This window comes from Branchiostoma lanceolatum, chromosome 1 (assembly GCF_035083965.1).
Source record: "Branchiostoma lanceolatum isolate klBraLanc5 chromosome 1, klBraLanc5.hap2, whole genome shotgun sequence".
In the NCBI taxonomy this organism is placed as follows: domain Eukaryota; kingdom Metazoa; phylum Chordata; class Leptocardii; order Amphioxiformes; family Branchiostomatidae; genus Branchiostoma; species Branchiostoma lanceolatum.
The window spans coordinates 12,373,343-12,396,347 of record NC_089722.1 but is presented as its reverse complement, the minus strand read 5'-3'; the positions used below and the strand labels follow the sequence as shown (position 1 = coordinate 12,396,347).

General features: G+C 44.0%; 2 protein-coding genes across 5 annotated transcripts; one reads left to right on the top strand and one right to left on the bottom strand.

The window, feature by feature from the left end:
• The first annotated feature begins 4,424 nt into the window (after window positions 1-4,424).
• LOC136435095 (complement component C6-like) lies at window positions 4,425-12,897 on the top strand. Its single transcript, XM_066428306.1, has 13 exons — window positions 4,425-4,965; window positions 5,475-5,561; window positions 6,329-6,476; window positions 7,236-7,383; window positions 8,051-8,189; window positions 8,668-8,784; window positions 9,165-9,337; window positions 9,528-9,676; window positions 10,068-10,190; window positions 10,591-10,748; window positions 11,066-11,291; window positions 11,808-11,993; window positions 12,348-12,897. Exons 1-13 carry the CDS (start codon window positions 4,696-4,698, stop codon window positions 12,572-12,574), a joined length of 2,151 nt encoding a protein of 716 aa, XP_066284403.1. The 5' UTR covers window positions 4,425-4,695; the 3' UTR covers window positions 12,575-12,897.
• Window positions 12,739-22,643, bottom strand: LOC136435131 (beta-galactoside alpha-2,6-sialyltransferase 2-like). Of its 4 annotated transcripts, none has more exons than XM_066428390.1 (6): window positions 22,041-22,643; window positions 18,307-19,283; window positions 15,758-15,976; window positions 14,798-15,056; window positions 14,359-14,477; window positions 12,739-13,644 (listed from the first exon to the last, which is right to left on the bottom strand). In XM_066428390.1, the coding sequence occupies exons 2-6, from the start codon at window positions 18,410-18,412 to the stop codon at window positions 13,394-13,396; spliced, it is 954 nt and encodes a 317-aa protein (XP_066284487.1). In that variant the 5' UTR covers window positions 18,413-19,283; window positions 22,041-22,643; the 3' UTR covers window positions 12,739-13,393. The 4 variants fall into 4 exon arrangements, with proteins under 4 accessions (XP_066284487.1, XP_066284479.1, XP_066284464.1 ...); XM_066428382.1 differs by having other exon boundaries at window positions 14,359-14,498; window positions 18,307-18,517; window positions 22,041-22,636; XM_066428367.1 differs by having other exon boundaries at window positions 14,359-14,498; window positions 22,041-22,635.
• Window positions 22,644-23,005: the final 362 nt, after the last annotated feature.

Below are 23,005 nucleotides of genomic sequence, written 5' to 3'. Positions count from 1 at the left end.
GATGAACCAGTTTTAGGGACCTTCCGCCAAGTTTACTAGTGCGTTCAAGGACAGTGATGAATAGATGTCGTTGACCTTCCGCCACCTTGAATTTGGGCCAAAATTTGATGAATACTGGATTGCCTTGCTGCTTCTTGTTAGACGGCATCCGTAACAGCTAGACTGGCATTTTTCTGAGAGCGCGTACTGTTTTCTATTGCTATCGTCTCCTGATGGCTCCACGTCTCAACAGTATCAAAACACCGACTGCATGTGGGTCCGCTATGTAAGCTACGTGCTAGTGGCCCACTGGTGCCAGAGAGCTCATGTCAACACAGGAAATTAAAACGGTATGGGCGGGACAGAGGAATTGCTCACTGTAGCACGGTGCGGTCATTCGTTGTATAGGTCATCGTGCGATGCTGTGTAGAATTTCCATGCAGGTTAGGACAGGGCCATTCGCCAACAGGGCTCTAAGTTTAATACAGTAATTTCCGTAACAAGATTTTGCAGGATACATACACGTATATCTCAAGAATGTCCCAAGTTTGAAATCGTACGAAAATCGCACGATTTGATAGCGTATGCGACCGGGCTCCTATCAGTAACGTTAACATTATCCTGAGGCCCAACCGCTATTAAAGATGTGTTGTTGACTGGGCGGGCAGGTTTGCTGACACAGCACTTTTTCACTTATTCACTGTGCTTTGTTTGCCATGGGTACAGTGTGTTAGCACGCGATAAGATTAGTAAAGCTCATAAGACCAGACAGCACAGCCTTGGAAACACGTGTTTACATTTGTGTGACCCCTTGTCTACTCGTGTTGGTACTCGTGTGTTAAGGTTGACAAGTCAGGACGGATCTAGGGCAACAGGGAACTTGTTGCGAACGGAGTTTACATATGGCGTTTTGGCCCGGTCACACTCGTACTCGCCGTACGTTCACGATCGCCGTGCGATCACAAACTGAAGGCAGTCTTAAGGCAGTCGTGCACCGCTCCGGTTCTCATTTAAATGTACACATTTTGTAACCTCCGTTACCGTTTGAAGTAAGACGTTCCTGACATTAAGATATACCACATGTAAGGTTTCAAACTGTCGTATTTGAAAGCCAGAAAAGCTTCAAGTCGTCATAAAAACGACAGTTCGTCACCTTATATGTGACTGTCTTAGGTCATTGACGGCGGTTTGTTCTATCACATATATTGAAAATTGTAAATAAATGAATCATAAATCGTACGACGACCTACGACAGATGTGACCGCGCGGGAACACTAATCGATGTGGACCATATAGCGATCTGACCTCGACTATAAAACCGGTACCGCTGATAAACTAGCCCTCTGAACTGTAAGTCCCGATGTTTTAACAAGCCTTAAAAAGGAAAAAGAGGCGAGTAAAAGGGTGTGACTCTTTGACTCTTGAGGACCTGATGAATCACCAGGTTTTGCTAGCTAGTTTGATAGTGCAGACTGAGAAGAATTTCTTTGCAGCTGACCTGATTCGTCCAAAGGTCGAATATTGTCCCCGATGTAAGGCGAGGGAATGATGAATTACTTGAAGCCCTTCTGGTCGAGGAATGGTTGTAACGTAATATGACCAATTAACGTCCGATTTATTTAAAACGTTATTTATCTTAAAACCGCGCGGACAGAGCCAAATGTTAAACCCATGGGCAGAAATATCAGCTCTTCTAACAAGAAAAATGCATGGTCTGTAAGTTTTTCTCCGCCTGTTTAACGCCGTGCGAGCATGTATTTATACTGGGGTATGATGTAGAACTGTGCTAGGCTAACCCATTATCGTCCACATCAGTCTTTTCCCTTCTAGCGCTATGCTTGAAGAACATAGACCAGGAAAAATGCACAGTAACTGTCGAAAGTAGTCTACAGACAAATGACAGTAGAGTCACTATGTTTGTTCCTCCGCTTGCCTGACGCGATGGAAGAAAACTTTGTGTTGTAAATTTCCCCGACATCAGCAGCACGTGGCGTTCACGTGATAAACGCATGGCCATGATGTTATGCCGTGCAAAAATGTATCATCTAAGCGGGGGTCGCTAGGTTGTATCAAACCTTCCTAAAACTGGCAACAAGAGTTTCAAACCTCGAATCACCATGGATAGTTTGAATATCAAAGAAAGGTTTAACGTCAGCTACGTTTAAAAGATACTAGCTATCGTGTAAGTTAGAAAAACATATGAAGTGCGCGGTGTCGAATTACATATGAAATACGTCGTGCATGACGCTTCCGTGCAACTTGTTGTTACTGGTTCAGGAGTTTATTCTGTTATGTCGCTGGACGTAAACCTTTTCCATTGTTTTGTATAAAAGAGAGAGACGGCTAAGGATCATACTTATGACGTTCTTTGTTGCTCCTGAGAACAGGCTTTGGCATAATACACCGCGACCCAAACTGGACGTAAACTGCTCCCGCACGTAAATAGGTCATGTTACGTTAGTAGGAACATAGTGTGACGGTTGAAAGAGATCGAAATCGATTAAAAAGACGTCTGGAAAATCATTCAATTTGGCCTATTAAAGAAGTAAGGGACACGCCAACGTTACCCTAGAAGCACAGGTAACTGAGTGTGCTTGTGGTAAAACAAATAAAGTCACACCCCCAACGCCGTGAGCAGAATGGACAAGGTCCAAACCGGCGCAATCCGGTTTTGTCAAGGAGGCTTTAGAAGCTGCTCGATAACCGAAGGGACAATCCGAAAACCCCTCAATCCAACATCTTCATCCTTGAAAAACCCACGTTTGTCGCACAAATCTCGGATTTTAAAGATAGTGAAGTACATAGAGGATAAATAGGACCTAGTCCGGTGCTGACGGGACAGAAATTTGGCGGGAACGCGTCAGGACTGGACAGAAAAGGCGGGAAGAAGACACGAGACGCAAACAGGGATGGGTCAGAAACCCCAAGTTAGTCGTGTCCATCCTCCGCACACACGGGTCACTCAGAGGTCACTCCTCTGGACCAGGCAGCTGTCCTGGCAGAGACGGGTTTTTAGGACGGTTAGTGGGGGAGGCAGGCGCGCACAGAACTGTCCGTGGTCCGTGGGCACTTTTCAACCGGCTGTTCTTCTCTTACTCACTGCCCCGGCCTCCTAAAACATAAAGCCGACTGGTGAATGATAGTTATTTCTACAATCAACTAGTGCTCCACAAATACCGCAAGAATGAAATTCCAACCTTTTACCTTGTAGTCTTTCCATTGATTATACAAATCATGTTTTTGTTTAATTGGATATTCTTCTATTTCTTAGTTACAGACACAGGCAGCCCCAAATTAACCTTCTTCACGAAGTCGAAGGTAATCAGAAATAAATGTGAGGCTTTGAATCCTGGACCCGGATGTTTTGAAAAAGTGACTCTGACCTGGAACTTGAAAGCCCAAGATCAGCTAAAAAAAAAGAAAGAGAAAAGAAGATTTTGAGTAATGTAGATTGTGAAACGTATTCAAGGTTAAACCACAGACAATAACCACAGAATATAGACTATAACGACAGGCCACACTAGACCTAAACCGAGAACACGATAATGTTCTGTTTCATATAGAAGTAGAAGTCCAGGCAGCTCTAGTAGTCGACATTTTGGAGGAGAACAAAAAGATACAACTTCTTTCCCAGTCAAGGCCATATACCACAAGTTGTACCTGTGACAACTCTTGCAACGGTATGCGCCTAAGTATGACCATATGCGGAACGGGGATCATCAGATGTAAAGGTGGGATTGGCAGCCAAGGCCAGAATCAGATTCAAGTTTTCTATTTCCAGTCCTGTTAAGTCCTTGACGAACCCAGCCAGAAAAGTCTGGAGTCAGCGTGACGTGTTGACTCTACCCTGCATGTGCGGACACGTGCTGCATACCAACCCACGGGGACTGTTCAAAAACCCCGCCTAAAGCCGCCGCACAGGCCACTTTTCCCGCCCAGGGTAGCTCGGGCCGAGGGGTTACAGGACGGCAGCCCCGGCAGTGTCGGTGGGGTTAGGAGGGGTTCGGGCACGATGTTTGCGGGGTCATGTTGACAGACGTTTCTATGGCGGAAGGTTTTGTCGTGCTGGGCGGGTATTCAGGTCGGGCAGGCGGCGTTTCCCCGGCGGGACCGGGACGCTTCAGAAACCCCCACAACACCGGGCATGTAGTTCGGTCCGGCCGAGAACAAATGGTGACAGCTGCAGTACTGTGTGTTCAAGATAGAGGACAGGTTGGGATCTCGCTGTCGGTAATACATTCAAACACAGAACGATGTCCTACGATGGACCATATACATTCAAAACGTTATCCAATCGGGCAATGCCAAAAAAAAAAAAATTCTCTGTACAGAACTATACTATTAGCTGGACGGCTTGTGAAAACGCCCAACGGCAACGCGTGCTTGTATGATAATTCAATAAGTGCATTCGAAATATATCCCACAACTTCCAGTTTCACTCCCTCTCTCAAAAGGTTTTCAAATGCAATTGTCCTGCCGCCGGCCCTTGCATGCTTGAAGGACAAGATTGCTTCCTCGAAACCTATTTTAGAATAACGTCATAGAAACTAAGGTACTCTGTTCCCCAGTCCGTATTACTGAGTCACACATTCCTTTTTTGGAATTTGCAGAAGTAAAGGACGTATAATCATCACGATTTTTAGTTGAGATTTCAGCTACCTGAAAAGGTGCTGAAAACGGCACACCAAGTAAAGCTTTGCGAGATCAAAGACGAGCATGATGAACGGTCGAAACAAAACTGTTTCTTTTCTACTCGCTTTGACCGTGCTGGTCGCGAGTTTGGAGACCGGACAGAGTTGGAGGCGACGCCGGCGGAGGAGAGCCCCACCCCCGCCGCCACTCCCGCAGAACTGCGCGGTGACGGACTGGAACGCGTGGGGAGCGTGCTCGGCAAGCTGTGGCGGCGGTACGCACACCCGCACCCGCACCGTAATCGTACCAGCTGCACACGGGGGGACTCCGTGTCCTGGGCTGCAGGATACACAGGTAAGAAAAAAAGTTGTTCCCAAGCAGATATGGTTGATATGATATCAATCATTCAATGTTGATTTCACGATGTGTAATGAAGCCTTATGAAATCTTTATTGACATAACAAAAGTACAGCGACTTTCGTAAGGTCTTCTGCAACTGCGTATTCAAACAAACAAGTGGACACAGATGAATTAATCTATAGCTACGTACAAGTACTAGTATATGTATAAACAAATCAACAGGTTGTGTTTAACGTATCGTTACTCTACTGGTTAACCGATTCTATGGTCTAAACGTTCTTTAGTGTGTTTACCTATTTGCACACATTTGAATTGAGTTGGCATTGTTTTAATTGCTCGTCTTGAAGGAGGTACATAATTTTCTTTAATGGTTGACTGTCAGCTCACCGCCATCTACTCACTGACCCAGGAGGCGACCACTAGAAATGTTCCTCTCACCAGAAAAAAAAAAACCCACAGAAAATGTGATAAGAATGCTGATCTTGTTCCTGTTCCCGTTCCAGCCGTGTAACACCGTGACGTGTCCTGTGGACTGTCAGGTGGGGAGGTTTGGGGACTGGTCGGTCTGTGATCCATGCTTAAAGACACAGGTAAGTGGCCGGCCGCATGGACGTTTAAGGAAGTAAAAATATTTTTCCGATTCAATCTTCCCTCCGCCCTCTCTCCATTTTGTGAGTACGCAGCTCATATCATGAGGTAACAATAACCACCAGCATACCAAATTTCATGCAAATCCATCGAAAGGATCTTGTGTTATAGGTGCAAACACACAAACCCACTGTACCCTCGTTAGAGGTGAACCTCCTCCCCGGAGGTAATAATCGAAAGACAAAACCAGTACGGAAAATAGGTGTGTCATCACCTTGTGACCAGGTAAAAGGGGAAGTTCTGTGTGTGTCATTTCAGTATGTTTATAAAGACGAGCCCACGTGGTCATCAGAAAAAAAGGAAGTGAAACTATCACAAAGCGGAACTTCCGTATTCACATTCTATGAATAGACACAGGGTTATATGCTATCTGTAATGAAGACATGCCAAGTATATCTTTTATATTGATACATGTATGAACATGTTCTGGAGGATAGCCGAGTTTTTAAACGACATGTCTCATGTATTATAACCTGTGGAGGTATAGAATGACTTGGGGGTAGGCCGAACGCTATAGCCATTTCCATTAGTGGGCAAATTCGCGACATAAATGCCGAGGTACCTGGGTTGTCATGCATCGTTATCCAACTATCAAAAATATCCAAATGTCTTCTTGGGGATGCCGAAATCAATGCGCTCGGGGATGTTATCCGGATCCGTAACACGCAGATCTGAGCGGCTCAGATCTGCGTGTTTTTCACTGCTGCAGTCCCGGTACTCTCCGCTAGTCCGACCGTCGCAGTTCGGCGGTTCTCCCTGCACGAAGCCGCTGGTGGAAACCCGAGGGTGCAGCTCCAACAAAACCTGTCCTCTGACCTCGGGATGCACCTCGGGGCAGTTCAAGTGTGTCACAACAGGTACAAGTGTTATGTTTTCTGGGATGTTTGCATAGGTATTTACAGATCATTACATGATATTTATATGATAATGCTACGACACGATACTGTATTGGCCTTCTTGCTTCAATTCGAGGGCACCAATCTCACGTGGACAGTACAGACCCCTCTACTTTACCTCCACTTGTAAACTTTGCCGAATAACTGACTCTAAACAAGAATATCATACCATAATGTCCTTGCCGTAACAAGGGGGTCCTATTCTTTGATACTGGACCTCCTCGCTTTAGAATGTGGAAAGGTTCTTTTCCCTAATTCTTTTAGTAAAGCAAATAGGTTAGAAATAACCACCTTTTGTGTTTTCACTTGAACGTCCTTGGTCAAAGACACTATGTTCTAAGCTTCTAAGTCCATATATTCTAACTTGCAACTCTGTCTGAACAGTGAAGTTGTATGTTATTTCAAAGAGCATTCGTCTCTTATTGAATTATCTGATTTGTCATACATATGTTATGTAACGTTACATGTATTTCTTTATACTGTCAAACCTGTATAAATGAACACTCCTACATGATTACCACCTGGCCAATGTGACTTTGTGACTACATATAGATTAAATTTTCCCATTGACACAAGCATAAAAAATCCGGTCTATAGTGACCACCTGTCTGCATAGCCCATATTCCATTGGTATCGGACACCTGAATGTGGTCTTCTTGGTCAGTTTTGACGTAGATATTCCACATTTGTGCAATCACACCGCCCTCCCCCCCTCCCCAGACCGCTGTGTTCCCGCTAGTTTCCGGTGTAACGGTGATGACGACTGTGGGGACCAGTCAGACGAACACGAGTGCCCGGATGTACAGGACCTGTGCAAGGGGAAAACTGTGGAGGGCCTGATACCAAACATCGACATCGCCGGGAGTGGGTCAGTAATGTCAGATCTTTTCCAATGCCGTATTGAGCTATATGACTGGCGACTTACTAGTACATGTAATAGTATTTGAGCAAAAGTAATCTCCAGGCAGATGTTGAAAGGCAAAATCGTAACGTTTCTAAAGCTTACTGCAGCTGGCAGGCCTTTCTGCTGAGCTTGAGAAACGTGACGATTTTGCCTTCCTACATCTGCTTAGAGATTAGTCAAAACACCGTCGTTACTTTCTTACTTCGATTCGCCCTTTCAGATAGGGACGTAAAGCTGGCCGGTGGCCCCGCGTTTAGGCAGGCTTCATGGGTTAGACTCTTGCGTCAAACATCTACACGTAAAAGAACCCAACACACTCATCGACGCTCGTGTTCCCGACGGAAACCGCTAGCCGTAGCAATGCCGCATGGTACAACTACTTGCTGACCCATACTCATACCCATACCCATTCTCGCTATACTTCACCTCAGTTTAGGATGACTGCTTTACCTTTATATTGCCCTGCGTTCGAATCGAATCCCTTGTTTACCAAGAAAACATTAACTTAACAAACTTGAAAGCTATCAACTAACAACGTTTTCTTTGCACCAATACTATCCACGTTTTGTTCCTCTATCTTCTCTGTCATTTGAAAAGGTTTGGGAAATGTTGCTGCTTCATTCCATTGCAGGTATAACGTCCTGACTGAGGAGCTGAGTGGACAGGTCTTGGACAACTCCAAATATGGCGGCCAGTGCAGGACTGTTTACAGTGGAGACCACGGGAAAACCTTCCGCCTGCCACATAACACCCAGTTCTACAGGTTCCAGGTAAACTTCAGCTGCCCGGACATTATTACATTTCTAATGATAGCTCAACTGTGACGATAATTAACATTATAGCGATTCTATACGCTATTTCCGCACACAAATCAAATCGCTTACCAACAAGCTTTCCACCTGGACGGATGTGTGACGTCAGCAACGGGCCAAATGTGCCTAGCAGTCTGTATCGGCCCTCGTCTCGGTTGAGGGATGATCGATGGGCACTGATGTAGATGGCCTCTTTCACTCCTCTTAGGAAGTAGGCCTGCTCCGTGTGCAAAATTCTAACTTTTGGACTTAAAAGTTTGCTTCTCGGTAGGTATCCAGTCTGACCTCTGAATCTGTATCTATATAGCCGGTATAACCGCCATTCGGCGTAACACACCAGCTGACCTCTGCAGATAGTATACTAGTACTATGCCGCGCGCAGCCAACCAACATTTCTAACGAAATCTGTGAAGACTTACGTGTTCTTCCCTCCCAGGTTGTTGCGGACACGTCCTTCCGTGCTGAACAGTTCAGCAGCTCCAAACAGTTTTACCAGGACACCACCGCCAACAGCCAGCGGGATATCCACGCAGGCGGGTCAGCGTCCTTCTCGGTACGATAAAAAAACTGGATCTATAACCGTTCACTTTAAACTCGTAAAGAAAACAGAACTTTGAACCTCTAACAAATCTAGCCATCTCTCCAAGTCTATATCATAACAGAAATAACCAAGAAAAATGTATCAAGGGAACTGCGCTCTACAAAGTGACTGTCCATGTAGTCTTTTTTTTGGGTATTTTCGAGTCACCAAGTTGCCATTTTTGCATTTGATGAAGATCAAAGCTGTATATGTGTACGTCAATAGAAAGGCAATTCTTCCCTCTAAATCATGTTATCAGTATTTCATTCACTACACAGATGGTTTAAGATACTATTAACTTTAGGAATGGCTTAAAGATTCCAGATTTAGTTTTTCTTCTTTTCTTGGTTCAGGTATTCTCAGCCAGTGCTGAAGTCGCCAGTAGCCAGTCCCATGGGAACCATGACGTCATCAGGTCCAGCCAGGCCTCGGACTCCGCCCTGTTCACGGTGTCCAATCAGGTCGAGCTTGCGCAGTTCAGGATGAACGGTGACAACAACTTCATTCTGACGGACAGCTTCTACAGGTAAGCCCGGATTTTCTTTTCTTTTATATTTATATATAGTTACGTCTATTGCAAATTCTTGCACGAAGGCTGCTTGCAAGTAACATTAAAATGACTGACAGGTCTCCGCGCCGGCCCGTCTAAAGTAATTGGATCGAATTCATAGCGACCAGACTCATGGTGCTTTCTGCTCCTTTTCTTCTTTGTATAGAGCGCTAGAAGAGTTGCCGGTGGTGTACAGTTACGCGGAGTACAAGAAGCTGATAGTTGATTTCGGGACGCACTACGTGTCAGCGGGCAAGCTGGGCGGACAGTACCGGTACGCGTACAGGTACAACCGCCGCAACCTCACCGAGTCTGGTAGGCTATTTTGTTATTATTCCGGTGAATAATTTTGTCCTGTTAGCAAAATCATGTTACAAATGCTTGTCCTTGAGGTCGTGCTTTGGTAACGTTGTTTTGCATCACAATCTGCAAAACTTATTGATAAGAATACAAGATTCAGTGGTAGGTCCCTTGGGGTGCAAGGGGTGTGATTGGTGGGTCCCTTAAGGGGTGCAAGAGGTGTGAATGGTGGTCCATTGGGGTGCGAGTGGTGGGTGTGATTTACTAAAATCGATCCTGACAGGCACTGGCGGCCTTCCTCTTGATGGTCCTTGATGAATGAGTCAGACCACCAGACTACTCTCGTTCAATGATTCCAGAAATCGATCAAAGATGCCCTTTGATTGGCTAATGCTCGTTCCTGCAGGTTTGAGCGATGAGGAGCAGAAGTCGTGCCTCAGCGTAGAAGCTAAGGCGTCGTTCCTGGGCATCAGCGCCGGCGGCGGGTACAAGAAGTGTCAAGACAACCGGCTGTCTCAGCAGGCCGCGGGTAAGTAACACCTCATTGTCATTGTCATCATTGTGACGCTGGGTCAGGTGGATCGGTGCAAATAAACGAGGAGATTTCAAAGATGGCAGTACTATAGAGAAAACCACAAAAACGACAAAGGTCTAATTTTCCTTCTTAGAATATCCAAAACGGCATTGGCACACGCTTTGCTACCGGTGATCTTCTTGAAAGACGCGTACGCGTTAGCTACACCCGCATATATAAAACCTTCGCGGATATTAATTTCATTTCTACTTAACCTACCACTGGAAATCTTGCAGGAGAGCGAAATTCAGATTGTTGTTCAGTTAAAACGTTTATTGATTGATTGATTGATTGATTGATTGACTTCATTGATTGAATTGATTGATCAATCCATTAATCGCATGGCCCTTGACAGGAAGCTTCACCCTCGCCGCCCGTGACAGCGTGTCCTTTGTGAAAGGTGGGAAGTCCGAAACGGCCGGGAGCCTGGCTTACGCCAACCGACCAATGATTGACGAGTATAAGGCTTGGTTGGATGACGTCAAGAACAACCCAGCAGTTATCTCCGTTGAGGTAAGAGCCTTCGACTTTCCTTACCTTTCACATTTACAAAAGCACCGTGTTTTAAGAAAATCTTCCAAGAGAAAGATGGAAACACTAAAATTCCGGGGTAATATCATTTTTATGGTGTTTTATTTCTGTGATCTATATCCTTCTTTCGGCCGCATCCATTGTCCCACCTGGTACGTTGAAATAAATGTCTACGCCCTGCGGCGTCGCCAAAAATGGATGAGTTTGTAAACAAAGGTATTGAAAGTAACGGCCACTCAGATTCTATGATTCAGAGGTACTTATATGTTTCTAATATATTTCTTTATGCCCTTCCTCAGCTGTACCCAGTGTCGGAACTGGTCGCCGGCGTGTCCCTGGCAGCCGTGAAGAAGCGCCACCTAGAGCGCGCCCTGGTGCAGTACCTGGACGAGTTCCACCCGTGCAAGTGCGCCCCCTGCCGGAACAACGGCAAGGCGGTGCTGATCGGGACGGCCTGCGAGTGCGTCTGCGCAGAGGGGACATATGGCACATCCTGTGAGAAAGTGGCCGATCCCAGTCTGGCGGGTAAGATGTCAGGGTCATTTGTCCACCAATGGACACTTGTCAATGAGGACGCGTATATGCACGTGAGCCCAGTTATCGGTCAAAGTTCTTATACGTCTGTAACGTCTCCCGACCCGGGCACATTCCACATAGCCTCGACTTAACACTCCTCCGCTCTATTCAAAGAGTAAACGATGTTAACCAAACTACGTGACCGGCCCCGGCGATGCTGGGCCTGATGTTCAGTCCGCAAGTGACTTCAGAAATACAGTAGATCAAATGTATCTGGAAGTCTGTGACGCCCCCCGTCCAAGCGCATATTAGCATCAATTTAGCTAAAAGCATTGCTCCTCCACCCTATCCGTACAGTAAAAGATGTTGATATGTCGACGGGAACTGCTGGGGTGCTTGACTGGCAGGTCAGCCTGCACGTGACTCGAGTAAGAGGTAAAAAGGGCCTGAAAGTTTTATCGCCTCCCGTCTACGTGTGTTAACCTTATGTTTCAAACACGTTTTCCTGTCACTCTATGCATGCAGTTAAAGACGTTGACGGGAACTGGGGGTGCTGGGCCGGCTGGTCGGTCTGCTCGGCCCGGTGCGGCGGCGGGGCCAGCGGGAGGAAACGGGCCTGCGACAACCCGGTCAACTCCGGCGGGGGACAGTTCTGCACGGGGGACAACCTGGACTCCAAAACCTGTAATGTTTTCGCCTGTGGCGGACCAGGTATGATATGTATGCAGTTACATATTATGATTAATTTCAGTATTTTGTATCATAAGTAACTGGACACGACTAACAAGGCATATTCATAATGAAAATCCTAAATAGATGTCTTGAAGGTTTTCGCTCATATATTCAGTGTTGTCTATTTATTTTCACGGAGTCTTCCAAATGGCAAGATAACCCAATACTCCCAGCAGTATCATTTCAAAAGTGCTCATTACAAGCATGTAGGTGCTGTGAAGGAAACTAGTAGTACGCTAATTTGGTTTTCGCAATGCTCTGCAGTTTTCAGCACCCATGGCCAATTCTACAGCCGCAATAATTAGTATATTGATTTTATCTTCATTATTGTAGGCACTACGCTGTTTCCGGAGCCTCCCCCCACCCCGGGTCCCCGGACCGGTGGCAAGCTTCCCGCGGGACAGGTCGCGGCTGTGTTCGTACTGGCTGTGATCGCCTGCCTGGCTGTGGTCGGCGCCGTGCTGGCCTACCGATTCGGCCGGAGGAGACGAGGTCCTCTCAGCAGCCTGCGCAATGCCACCCGTGGTTTGAGCGAGACTAGGCCGCTTGTGAACACATAGTCCTAAACGTTACTTCCCCATGAGCAAATTCATGTGGCCACAGCAAGTAAATTTTATGGATGGTATCAACGCACGTATTGATTTCGAAAAAAGAAGAACTTTTGTTCCCCTCCGGAGATGGTTAACATGCAAAAAATACCGAAAATAGGACAATATATATGACATAATATGTCGGTTGGTAGCCTTAATTGTACAATGTGAGACTAGTTTGGTAGTTGTAGAAGCGACACTAGTGTGGTGGCCAGCTTAGTAAGTGATACTGGGCTACCTCAGCAGTGTCATCTAAATACAGGAATACAAGACTTGTTTGCTGTGATACCATATTTTGACTTTAGTCTCGTCAATGTAGTTGTTCTTGCGTAATTCATAACAAAGATAAGAACAATAAGACAGGTCGTTATAAAAGTGATAAGGTTGGTGTTAGTAATACAAGTTAGTGGTAATTTACATGCATTAAGTCCTTCAATCATTGATTATTCACATATTGCTCGTATACTATTGTGGTATCGTAATCTTAGCACACTTAAGCGTTTGCATGTGAATAAACGAGTATGTTTCGGTGGGAAGAATGATTAATGATGATTACGTTGCAGCTAATTTGGTTGTTTTCATGAGGAATTTTCTTGAAATGAGTATGTTTCGGAGAGAATAATTAATGATGATTACGTTCAGCTGATTTTGTAAGGAATTTTCTTAAGGATTATACTTGATTCTGTCTGTTGCGTTGTTCCCAAAATCAGCTGGGCTGCCTGAGTGATCGCGTTATTGCCTACAACTTCAACGGATAGAAACATGAAATAAAGATAACTTAATATCAATCTAGCCGCAGTTGACTTGACTGAAGCCCTTTAAGGTAGCTCTCCCTGTAGAGTCGATCTCTTTGCCATTTACGGCCAGTCTTCTCATGATTGATCGATCGGCGGAGTAGGAGTGCGTGCTCTCTTTCGCGTCCCGCGTCATCACCTTGACGTCATCCCAGTAGTACTCCCGCTTGTCCCGTTGCCCGTCAACAGACGGTACCATCTCGTAAAGGGTGACCCAGTCACAGATATGCAGCATCATTAGCACCCCTGGATGGAAGGAGAGGTAAAACGACATAGATGGACAAATTTGGGTATAAGGCCACACAATCTTGACTTCATGAACGATATCCCGTGGGTAGTAGTACGTGTATATAGCAGTATATTTCAGATGTTACCTATGTATAGTCAAACGTCTACGTGTTCATCATGGATGGACACTCATCCTCGTATAGTTCCCGCTTTCCACTGAAAACTACAATAAAGTTTTCGGTCTGACATCTGAGTTATGAAAACGTTGCAGAATTCATAAACAGACCCACCAAACCTAGGTCCGCTTTATGTTGACACCCTGTTATGCCGAAATCTAAGAAACTAAAATAACCCCTATCTACCGACCCTATTTTTTCAGGACCGTAATCGGAAACGTCTGTGTTGATTGAATTTAAAGAGTTGAATAATAAAAGAGGCCATCTACATACGGGCTTTACAACCATCCCTGTACAGAGACTGGGGGCGCCATAAACTTTCTGCAACATTTGATCCACTTGCTCCACTGCTCACCGAGTCACGTATTCTATCTGCATAACGTGACGTCATAAAAGCAGTGGATTGCTCATTCCTTGACAAAGACTCAGTGGAGCTGATCAGTCAAAAATTCGGGTAAGTCCAATTTTTGTGTTGGCTATTGCAGTTCAGCTTTGATTCAGAACATTGATCTTAACTAGGTCTCATACAAATTAAAACGGATAAATATTTCCTCACCCAAGAAGCCGGATGTCGAGCTCTTCCTCTTCATGCAGGTCCCGGTCTTCCTGCAGAAGCCTGCCTGCAGCTGCTGAACCGCGTCGTGAAATCCCGGCATGTGAATGAAGAAGGCACCGCTGTGAAAATTTTGTCTGTATCTGTGAACACCAGAACACCTTGTTAGATAAAACATCAGTTTTTCCAAAGATGGCCGAAGCGATGGTTTCAAAAAAAGACTTTGGGGGGAGAAGTTCTTGTTTGGAAATAAAATTTTGAAATGTTAAACCTTGATCAGGTAAGCAATTCATTTCTAACCTGTGGAAACAACGTAGACTGACTTAAAGGCGGGACAACGCAACCTTAAAATAATTGTACATTGTACACGTCAGCTAGACCACACCTGACTTATGATGTGAATGGTTATAACGTTAGTACCGATTGATAAAAAAGATGATACCTGACGTAGTTCTGGATAGCTCCAAATCTTTCCTTCTTGTCTTTAGCGAAGTTCCCGGTGATAGAGTTAATGTTCCTCATGACCAAGATTTCTTGGCGAAACGAGGACTTCGTCTTCCAGAAGTCCGTCTTGCAGGGAGATCTACGTGAATTACTCGGCACCTGACTGTTGATAAGGCGGAGGGTCGTGTTGGAGCCAACAAACTCTTCAAACGTCTTGACAGAGGCGCAGTTGAACCTCAAGACGGCATCGTGAGCGTCTAGAAGGAATAAGAATTGTTTTAGTGTGTCTCACTCGCCATACACTCACTTTATATTTCTGAAAGAAGCGATGGTCGGGATATCAATGTTAACCAAAAGCTTCGAAAGGTCGACCGGAGTTCATACTTTGGCACATTTTCGGCACCTTTTGTTCCGATGTAATCAATGAGGTTTTCTCTCGATATAACCTCCTTGGTGTAATCAAAAAGTGCGATTATGATTTTATTTCATCAAATCACTTCACGCCAGCGCGAAATCTAGCCGAAACAATGTAATATCTATGATGTTGATAATTTTATTGCTCATCCATTGTGAATGATGGAAACTTACATTTTGCTGAGTAATTCTGGCAACTAGTCTACTCTACAAAAGTCTATATGGTAAAGGATGAAACCATACACTTTTACAGTCTTTGGTGGAATTTCTAATATCTAGCTAATTTCTTATAACTTCAAGATTACTTTTTTTATCAGAAAAGATACTGAAACCCGCGTTTATCCCCATCTGATTGTGTCAAGATCTTAGAGATCTTCTTATGTCGGCCTATAGTGTTGAAGTAAGTAAGTAGAATTTTAAGATTAATTTTGAATTTCTATTTTGTAGCTTTTGTACTTGATCGTATGGAAGTAACTGTACTTTTCGTTGTGTTGATAAAACTTGATATCTTCTTGGAGATCTAAGATAAAGATGATTGAATTACCAATTTCCTTCCCGTAAAGATGGGTCCGCATGGCGTGGCTGCTGCTCACTACTGCGCATGTGTTGAAGTGGACGGTTTCCGGTAACGTCACTGTCGGAAAGTGCTGCCTGAAAGGATACCTTCTGAAGGCGAGTGACTTGGAGGAGATGGTGGAGAAGGGAATCTTCTGAAGGCGACAGTAAAGGAGTTCTTGGGGGTAACTTTTGTCCGTAAGATCATCTGGGCGGTGGGACAACGACGTAGTGCATTAGTATAGGGCGTATTCACGTGACGTCATCACCCCTGCCCTCCGTGGGCGGCCATGTTGGTGCTCACCCTGCAGCGAAGTTTCTCGGTGTCCGACGGTCTCTAAATTTCCAAGGAATGCGAAGTCGTCTGATCGCTGTTTTATTATATGCAAAGAGTCTCCAGCCTCACACCCTTTTCGCTACAAAAATCCAATTTCACCTACTGGAAATGACCCATTATCGACGGGCGTGGAAATGTTTTCCCCTGAGCTGCCTACAAACATGGCCGCTAAACTACAGAGTACGCATAAAATCAGTTCACAGCATACAAGTGTTCCAAGGCCTGCAACCACGTAGTACAGTGTCTTGAGTGTCGTGAAAAATTTTGTTGACAGGGAGTACGTTATGATCGGGAAAGTTCGACGTTGAAAGACCCCCCAGTTTACGAACGTATCTCAAGCAACGGCTACACGGTGCCGCCACTGTGTTACACAACGGGCCTGTAATTTGCTTTTCGACCAGATACAAATGTTTCTATACACTCACGCCACTCACGTTGATTCTCAAACTTCAACTATTTAGATCCGCTGTTCGTATGTCAGAAATCCACTTTTGTTTCAGTCGTTAGTCCCTTCGTATGTTCCCTTACCTACACGAGAAACGCCAAACCAATCTTACTGTTACCCGATCAGTGTGTGCTTTATCAGTCCCAATCAAACATCTGACCACGAGGCAAAACACCATGATTGTGAGACAAAACGTTTCGAAGGGAAATTGTGAATGGCGTAGAAAACATCTGCTATTTATACGGAGAGTTCCATAGGGCTCCACTATCAAGTGAGCACCAACATGGCCGCCAGTGCTCGATAAAAATCTTCTGTCAGGGTGCTAGTCAGCTAGATTGACTCCAAACATGCTACCCATTATAAATGGATTCTACTCTTAAATGGATCTATACCGGTGTGCACACAAGAACAATGGTATACAGCAGACGACATTAAGTAATTTGCATATCAAATAACACAAGTTTTGAAAAATCCAGTATATTTGTCCACTTGTTTTAACTTTCAGCAAAGACCAGCCTCTGTCAAGCTGTAAGACTTGTATCAAAGAAAATCTTATCATATTTGTGAAGTGTGAGCATCTTACTCACAGCTTACTGAATTAGCTTTCAATCGATAGCTGTATGTCCAGAAATCTAGATCTGGCAATACTGTTGGTGGTGCCTACATGGCGAAAGCAGAATTAGCCAAGTGTCATGAGTGTTCTGTAGCACCAACCTCCCACTTAACCATGGTTGGCTTGGTGTGGTTTATCAATCAATCTCTCTCTAGATATATTCTTGTTGTTTTCTTTTTCTGCCAAACCTCCATGTCTTATGATCATATGTTATCTCCACATAGTTAAGTGTCTTGAAGAGTGGCTACTTTGGTATATTTTTTAAAACAAATTCAGGAACCCGATAGTGGATCATGTAATGTGTGAAATGGACATGGTTGTGTTATATGTGTCTTATATCTTACACTAAAAACAAATATTTCACGGAGGTATGACATCTTCGATTTTGGTTAGTGGTGTACTTTTGTCTACACTTCGCAGAAGAGAGGAAAACTCGCCGACTACCACTCGAAAGGGGTATGAAAAGCCTCGAAAGGGGTATGGAAAGGCTCGAAAGGGGTATGAAAAGCCTCAATCGACCCAACATCTGCTTGCAGATTAAGAAAGAGCAAAAATGTTGGAAGGAAAACGATTCAATCAAAAAGTTCTGTCTGTACAATTTGAACGATTTTCACGTAATGAATGAAATCAAGGCGACATCACACAGACGCCATCCGTTCTTATCGATTAGCGATACCTGAGTATCGATCTTCCGATAAGTCAGAATGATGCTGCATGCGGCACGAGCCGGCCTCTCTGCAAGTTTTAGTAGAGCGAGCTGAACTTTATAGACTGGTACAGACTATGCTTCCCCACTTCATACACCTAAGTACTATACAGATAAACTTATATTTCTAATGACTCTAGACAAACCTTTGATCATAAAACACATTTTCAACATCGCAATACGTCGTAGCAGCCAGGACTAGTACGTCTAATTCTACTTCGTGACTTGACTCTGTTATTGAATGGGCGGGCAGGGGGTGACTCAGAACCCGGATTTATATGAAAAATTAATGTGTTAATTGTGTATATCGAAAAAATGAAACATTGAATTCTTTAAACAATTTACAACCGTCTTGATTAGTACACTCAAGTTTCAACAATGAAATGTAACAAAGTATGACATTGTAATTCTGCCTGTGGCTTTAAATCTTAACTTACCGAGGAGGTCCTGACAGAGCCAGATGACCGTCCCTACTGTCGCCATGACCAGCACCACGAATAGCCCCTGTGTGTCTAGCTGCTGCCGCGGCCGCCTGGACCTCATCCTCCGCCCGCACTGCGCCGTGTGGCTGTCCGTAAAACCCGCTCCGATCTTTGGCTATATCGAGAGCGGGATCGGGTGTTTGTCCATTGTGGGAGGTAGCCTCCTCTGGAGGGTAGAATACGGAGTAGAACGCGCGGTTCACGACCGGGAGGCGGCGCGTCCCGCTGTCTGATCCACCGCACAGATTTAAATAAATGCACGCTGCAACACAATATTTGACGTTACTATGATTACGGTCTATGGGTCTGACGCTGAAGGTTTACCCCGATATTTCGTACAGCGCACAGCCCTGCTGCCTTCACCCTCGCCACGGATTCGTGATGGATTGCAACAGCAGCACGGATTGCCACAGCACCATAGCAGCCTGCTACAATAAGCACACTCGTCAAAGTCAAGGTGAAGGCCTCTGAAACGTAAACAAAGCCCGTCTGGACATTGTTAAAAGAGACGAGATAATGTCTAGACGAGAACTGTCTACAAGCCAGGTGCCTTCACCGTTGACACTAGTACTGCACATGCGCACTCAAATCTACGAGTGGGCTTATGATATCTGCCCCGCAATGTAACACTACACCGTTAAGGGGGTGACTGATGACTACAACCGCAGGGTTGGATCGCTACCGACCACTATAGAGGAGGACTGCTACTTATAGCACGGCTTAAATGATTGCTACAGCATGTAACACAGGACCGCACGGTTACGAGGAATGCTATGCGTGAGGGTGTTGATTACTACGACATAAAACAGCACTGCTACCCTCTGCCTGCCCCGCACTGAATGTAAATAATATATCACTCCCTGCTGTCGTGAAACGTCATTGGCGCCAACAGTGCAGTGAACAGATCACCTCTCACGAGGGTCGGCCCCAAACTACAGGGGAGCCGCATGGAAATTAGTCGCACAAATTGAATATGGAAGCGCGAAGATGATAATCTCCAAGCAGATATGAATCAGTGTATTACCGTAATACACTGATTCATATCTGCTTGGAGAAATACCCGTGTTTTTTTCGGCATTTAATGCGTATTTTTAGTAGTGTACATTTTATACTCGAACCACTAGAAAGAGGTATGAAATGCATCAAACATGTTGATATTTCAGTCATACTTTGATACACATCTAGAATTATAATATCAGGTACAAAATACAGTTCGGTTAAGTCCTATTGTACTTAATACACTGTAAATTGCAAACATTTACATATTCAAAAATAGACATGTTACTAGTAAATCAGCCATGCCAGATGCATTCGTTGCCTATGTAAAATACATTTGTCTTACTGTAAAATTGAATACATAATTGCACAAAAATCTGGAAAAAAATTGATAAACACCTGTTTCAGTGGGAATAATCATGCTATGAGTTTCTAGATAAATTGATAGCAAATTGTCTTTCTGGGTTTATACGTTTTTTAGTATGTTCTCATGTTTTTGTTAATTTGCTGTTGGTAAATACTAATAAAGGTTATTAAAAAAAGGCAAAGTCTGAAAGAATGCTGGTTACCACAAACCACTGCTATAGATTAAATGACAGTATTCTGTAACAGTTGGCCGGTGACTTAGCCTCCCGGAGAAGCTTGACAATTTTACTATTTATTCCACCCAAGAGGATAGAAGTGGAGACCAGAGCGCTGTAACACTCCCCATTAGCCTACATTATCTGCTTATGATCAATAACGGCGTTCTCAGGATCAATAATTGTATTGAATGGTGGAGGGTGATCACGTGAGCAGGATTGAGATGGATTTTGACTGCACTCCATCGAAAACAGAAGGAACAAATGGATAAAGAAATGAAATAGTACCCAAGACTTTATCAGAGTTTGTTGGGAAAATTTGGTGTCATTGGAAGAATAGAATAGGCTCTAATGTAGATATGAAGTTGATCTGACTCTCTTTCATCGTAAATGATATGCCTCCTCTCTGTTTCAAATTTTAAGTATCACCATCAGCCCGACTGGCCAACAGTTCCAGAGGGATAATGCTTTAATCCAAAGACGCACTTTGACTATGTCTTTGATTTGGCGTCGCTTATGCATTGGCTCGAAAACAAGAGAACATTTGTCTTCCAATGTAGAACGGTTCTGTAACATATCATAAACGAGATGGATTCTTCACTTTGATTCCATCAACACGTATTGAAAGTAGGCTTCTTGAATGAAAAGCGATGACATTTCTCCTCTTAATTTCTTCGCTCAAATGGTACGAATCTCAACAATAGCTCAGTCTCTAACAGAGATATTCTGATAACTTCATAAGCACCTCAGGGAGGCGCCATTAGTACAGTAGACGCCGTTAGCATTGCAAAGTCGAGTTGAGAATGACTTTGACCCAACAGGTGTGCCGTAACAAAGGAACGAATCTCTTAGAGTCCTCAAGGACGGGCGTGAAAGATACGTTTGGGTTATGGGTGTGACCGATTTGGCTTCAAATTTCATTCTCGGGGGTAACATGAAAGTAGACAATGTGCCAGAGTAATTGATCTGTAAATGAGCTCTTTAATTTGCCTTAAAGGAAAGCACCACAACCATGCGGTCCAAAATCTTAATTCTTACAAATAACTAGAAACTCTCTAGTCTCATACGTCTTTTACTGATAGTCATATCCTTCCACAAAAGTTTTCTGACAACCGACACTGGTACAATGCAAGGTGGAAGTAAAATTTCTTGTTGTATGAAATACTTACTTCGAGATATTTTTGAGAAATCTTGATGTGAGCATTTTCAGAATCTGACACTGAAATTTTGTAAATAAGAGTACCCATTGGGAAGTACCATGATACTGATAATTGTGACAACTCACACTTCCCACCTCATGTATTGTAGCATGATTGCCTGAGGCAAAACCTAACAGGTGGGAATGTACACTAAACAGGTGGAACTAGAGGCATGGTGGGAGGGACTGACATGTTCAAATACAGGGAGAAAGGTTAAATGAATTAAACGCAGATATAAAGCAAAACAATTGCACAAAATTTAGACGTGAGACGTAATCTACACGTTTAAGGACAACAACAACAACAACAGTAATTGTTGGTTGTTGTAAAATCAATATAACTGAAAATGAAGGAAAAAGGAATCCCAAAATTTCTTAATGTTGTTTTAACCTTTGGTTTCTTATAGAATAGCTTTAAAAAAAACAGTCAACGTTTATGGGTTGACCATCCTTGCCATGAGGCATGAGCTATCTAGATTCTAACGTTAACATAAGATTTTAATTGTTGGCCATTCTTGAAATATATTTCTAAGGATCATACAATGATAAATAGGAAACCATAATGATTTCTGTTTGCAATGGTTCATAATGGTTAGGAGAAACACATACTAAAACTGTTGTAACAAACAACCCAAACACTGAGCCTGCCTGACTGCACAACACAATACAACACAATGTAAACAACACCAGACTAATAAGGTTTTTCCCACACATATTTGGACCCACAAAAATTCCGCACAAATAAGGGAATCGTGGGACTTTTGAAGCCAGCCAAACTACCGTATGGAAACTAGACATCCATGTTGTATGTGACATGTGTTTGCTAACGCTTCACAAAACACAATACAACACATAGGCCAAAAAACACCGTTATGTGCTGGTATGGTGAGGATGTGGGGAGGGGGGCGCCGTACCTGGTGTAGAGATATGTTCAGCGCCTCCGCACTCTCCCACCGCCTCAGCGCTCCGTCCGGCTCCTTCCCCGGGCCCGGAGGTCTGGGATCGTCGATGTCGACCACGGACGGCTTGCCAGGCGACTCTTGCATTTCCATGGCGCCGTTCTCCATCCCGGCTAGGTCGCCCGTTACCGTGTAGGACCCCGACATGTTGGCGGCCCAACACATCTTGAAACCATCATTTTCCAGTAGTTTTCAAATTATTTTTTTAAACATTAATCCGCCTATAATTACCCTGTGCACGCGTTTGAACTTCGCGCTCTCCTCGCTCTCCCCCGTCGCGATTGGCGATTACGTAATGGTCTGCAGCCTCGTTCTGAGGGAGCTCTGACGTCAGCGTTTCTGAACAGGCTAGCTCGTGGCCGCCATCTTAAACAGCAATCTGAAATTAGATGTCAAATAAGCACTGCTGTAAGTTAAATACCTCTACTGATAACGACATTATACGATGTGACATAAAGTTGCAATTTATATTTGAATAAAGGCCTACAGACCAAAGCAGCTTAAAGTAACAATTTGCATGCATTTCGTACTACTTTGCAAAGACTACCAAATGGCTAACAAATGAAATTATGATTATCTGTGAGGTTATTATAATAAATCCATAAAAGTACCAGAAAACATTATCAACTGTTTGTTTTTATGTACATCATTGCTCTGAAGAAACGTTTTTAAATAAACCGTCAAACTCCTTCTTTTTCATGATAATAAAATTGCTAGCCTGTAACAGCGTTTCGAATGATTTCGTTGTTTATGGTAAGAATTTCTTTTGACTTAAAGCTATTGCTTTTTTGTGCAACAAATTGCAAGTATATACATATGTACAGTATATGTATAGTATATGTTGTTTTGGTTTTGTATCATTTAGTAATTTGAGTAACTCTTTTAGTTACTTTTGTTGTAACTTTGAGTTGATGTAAAGC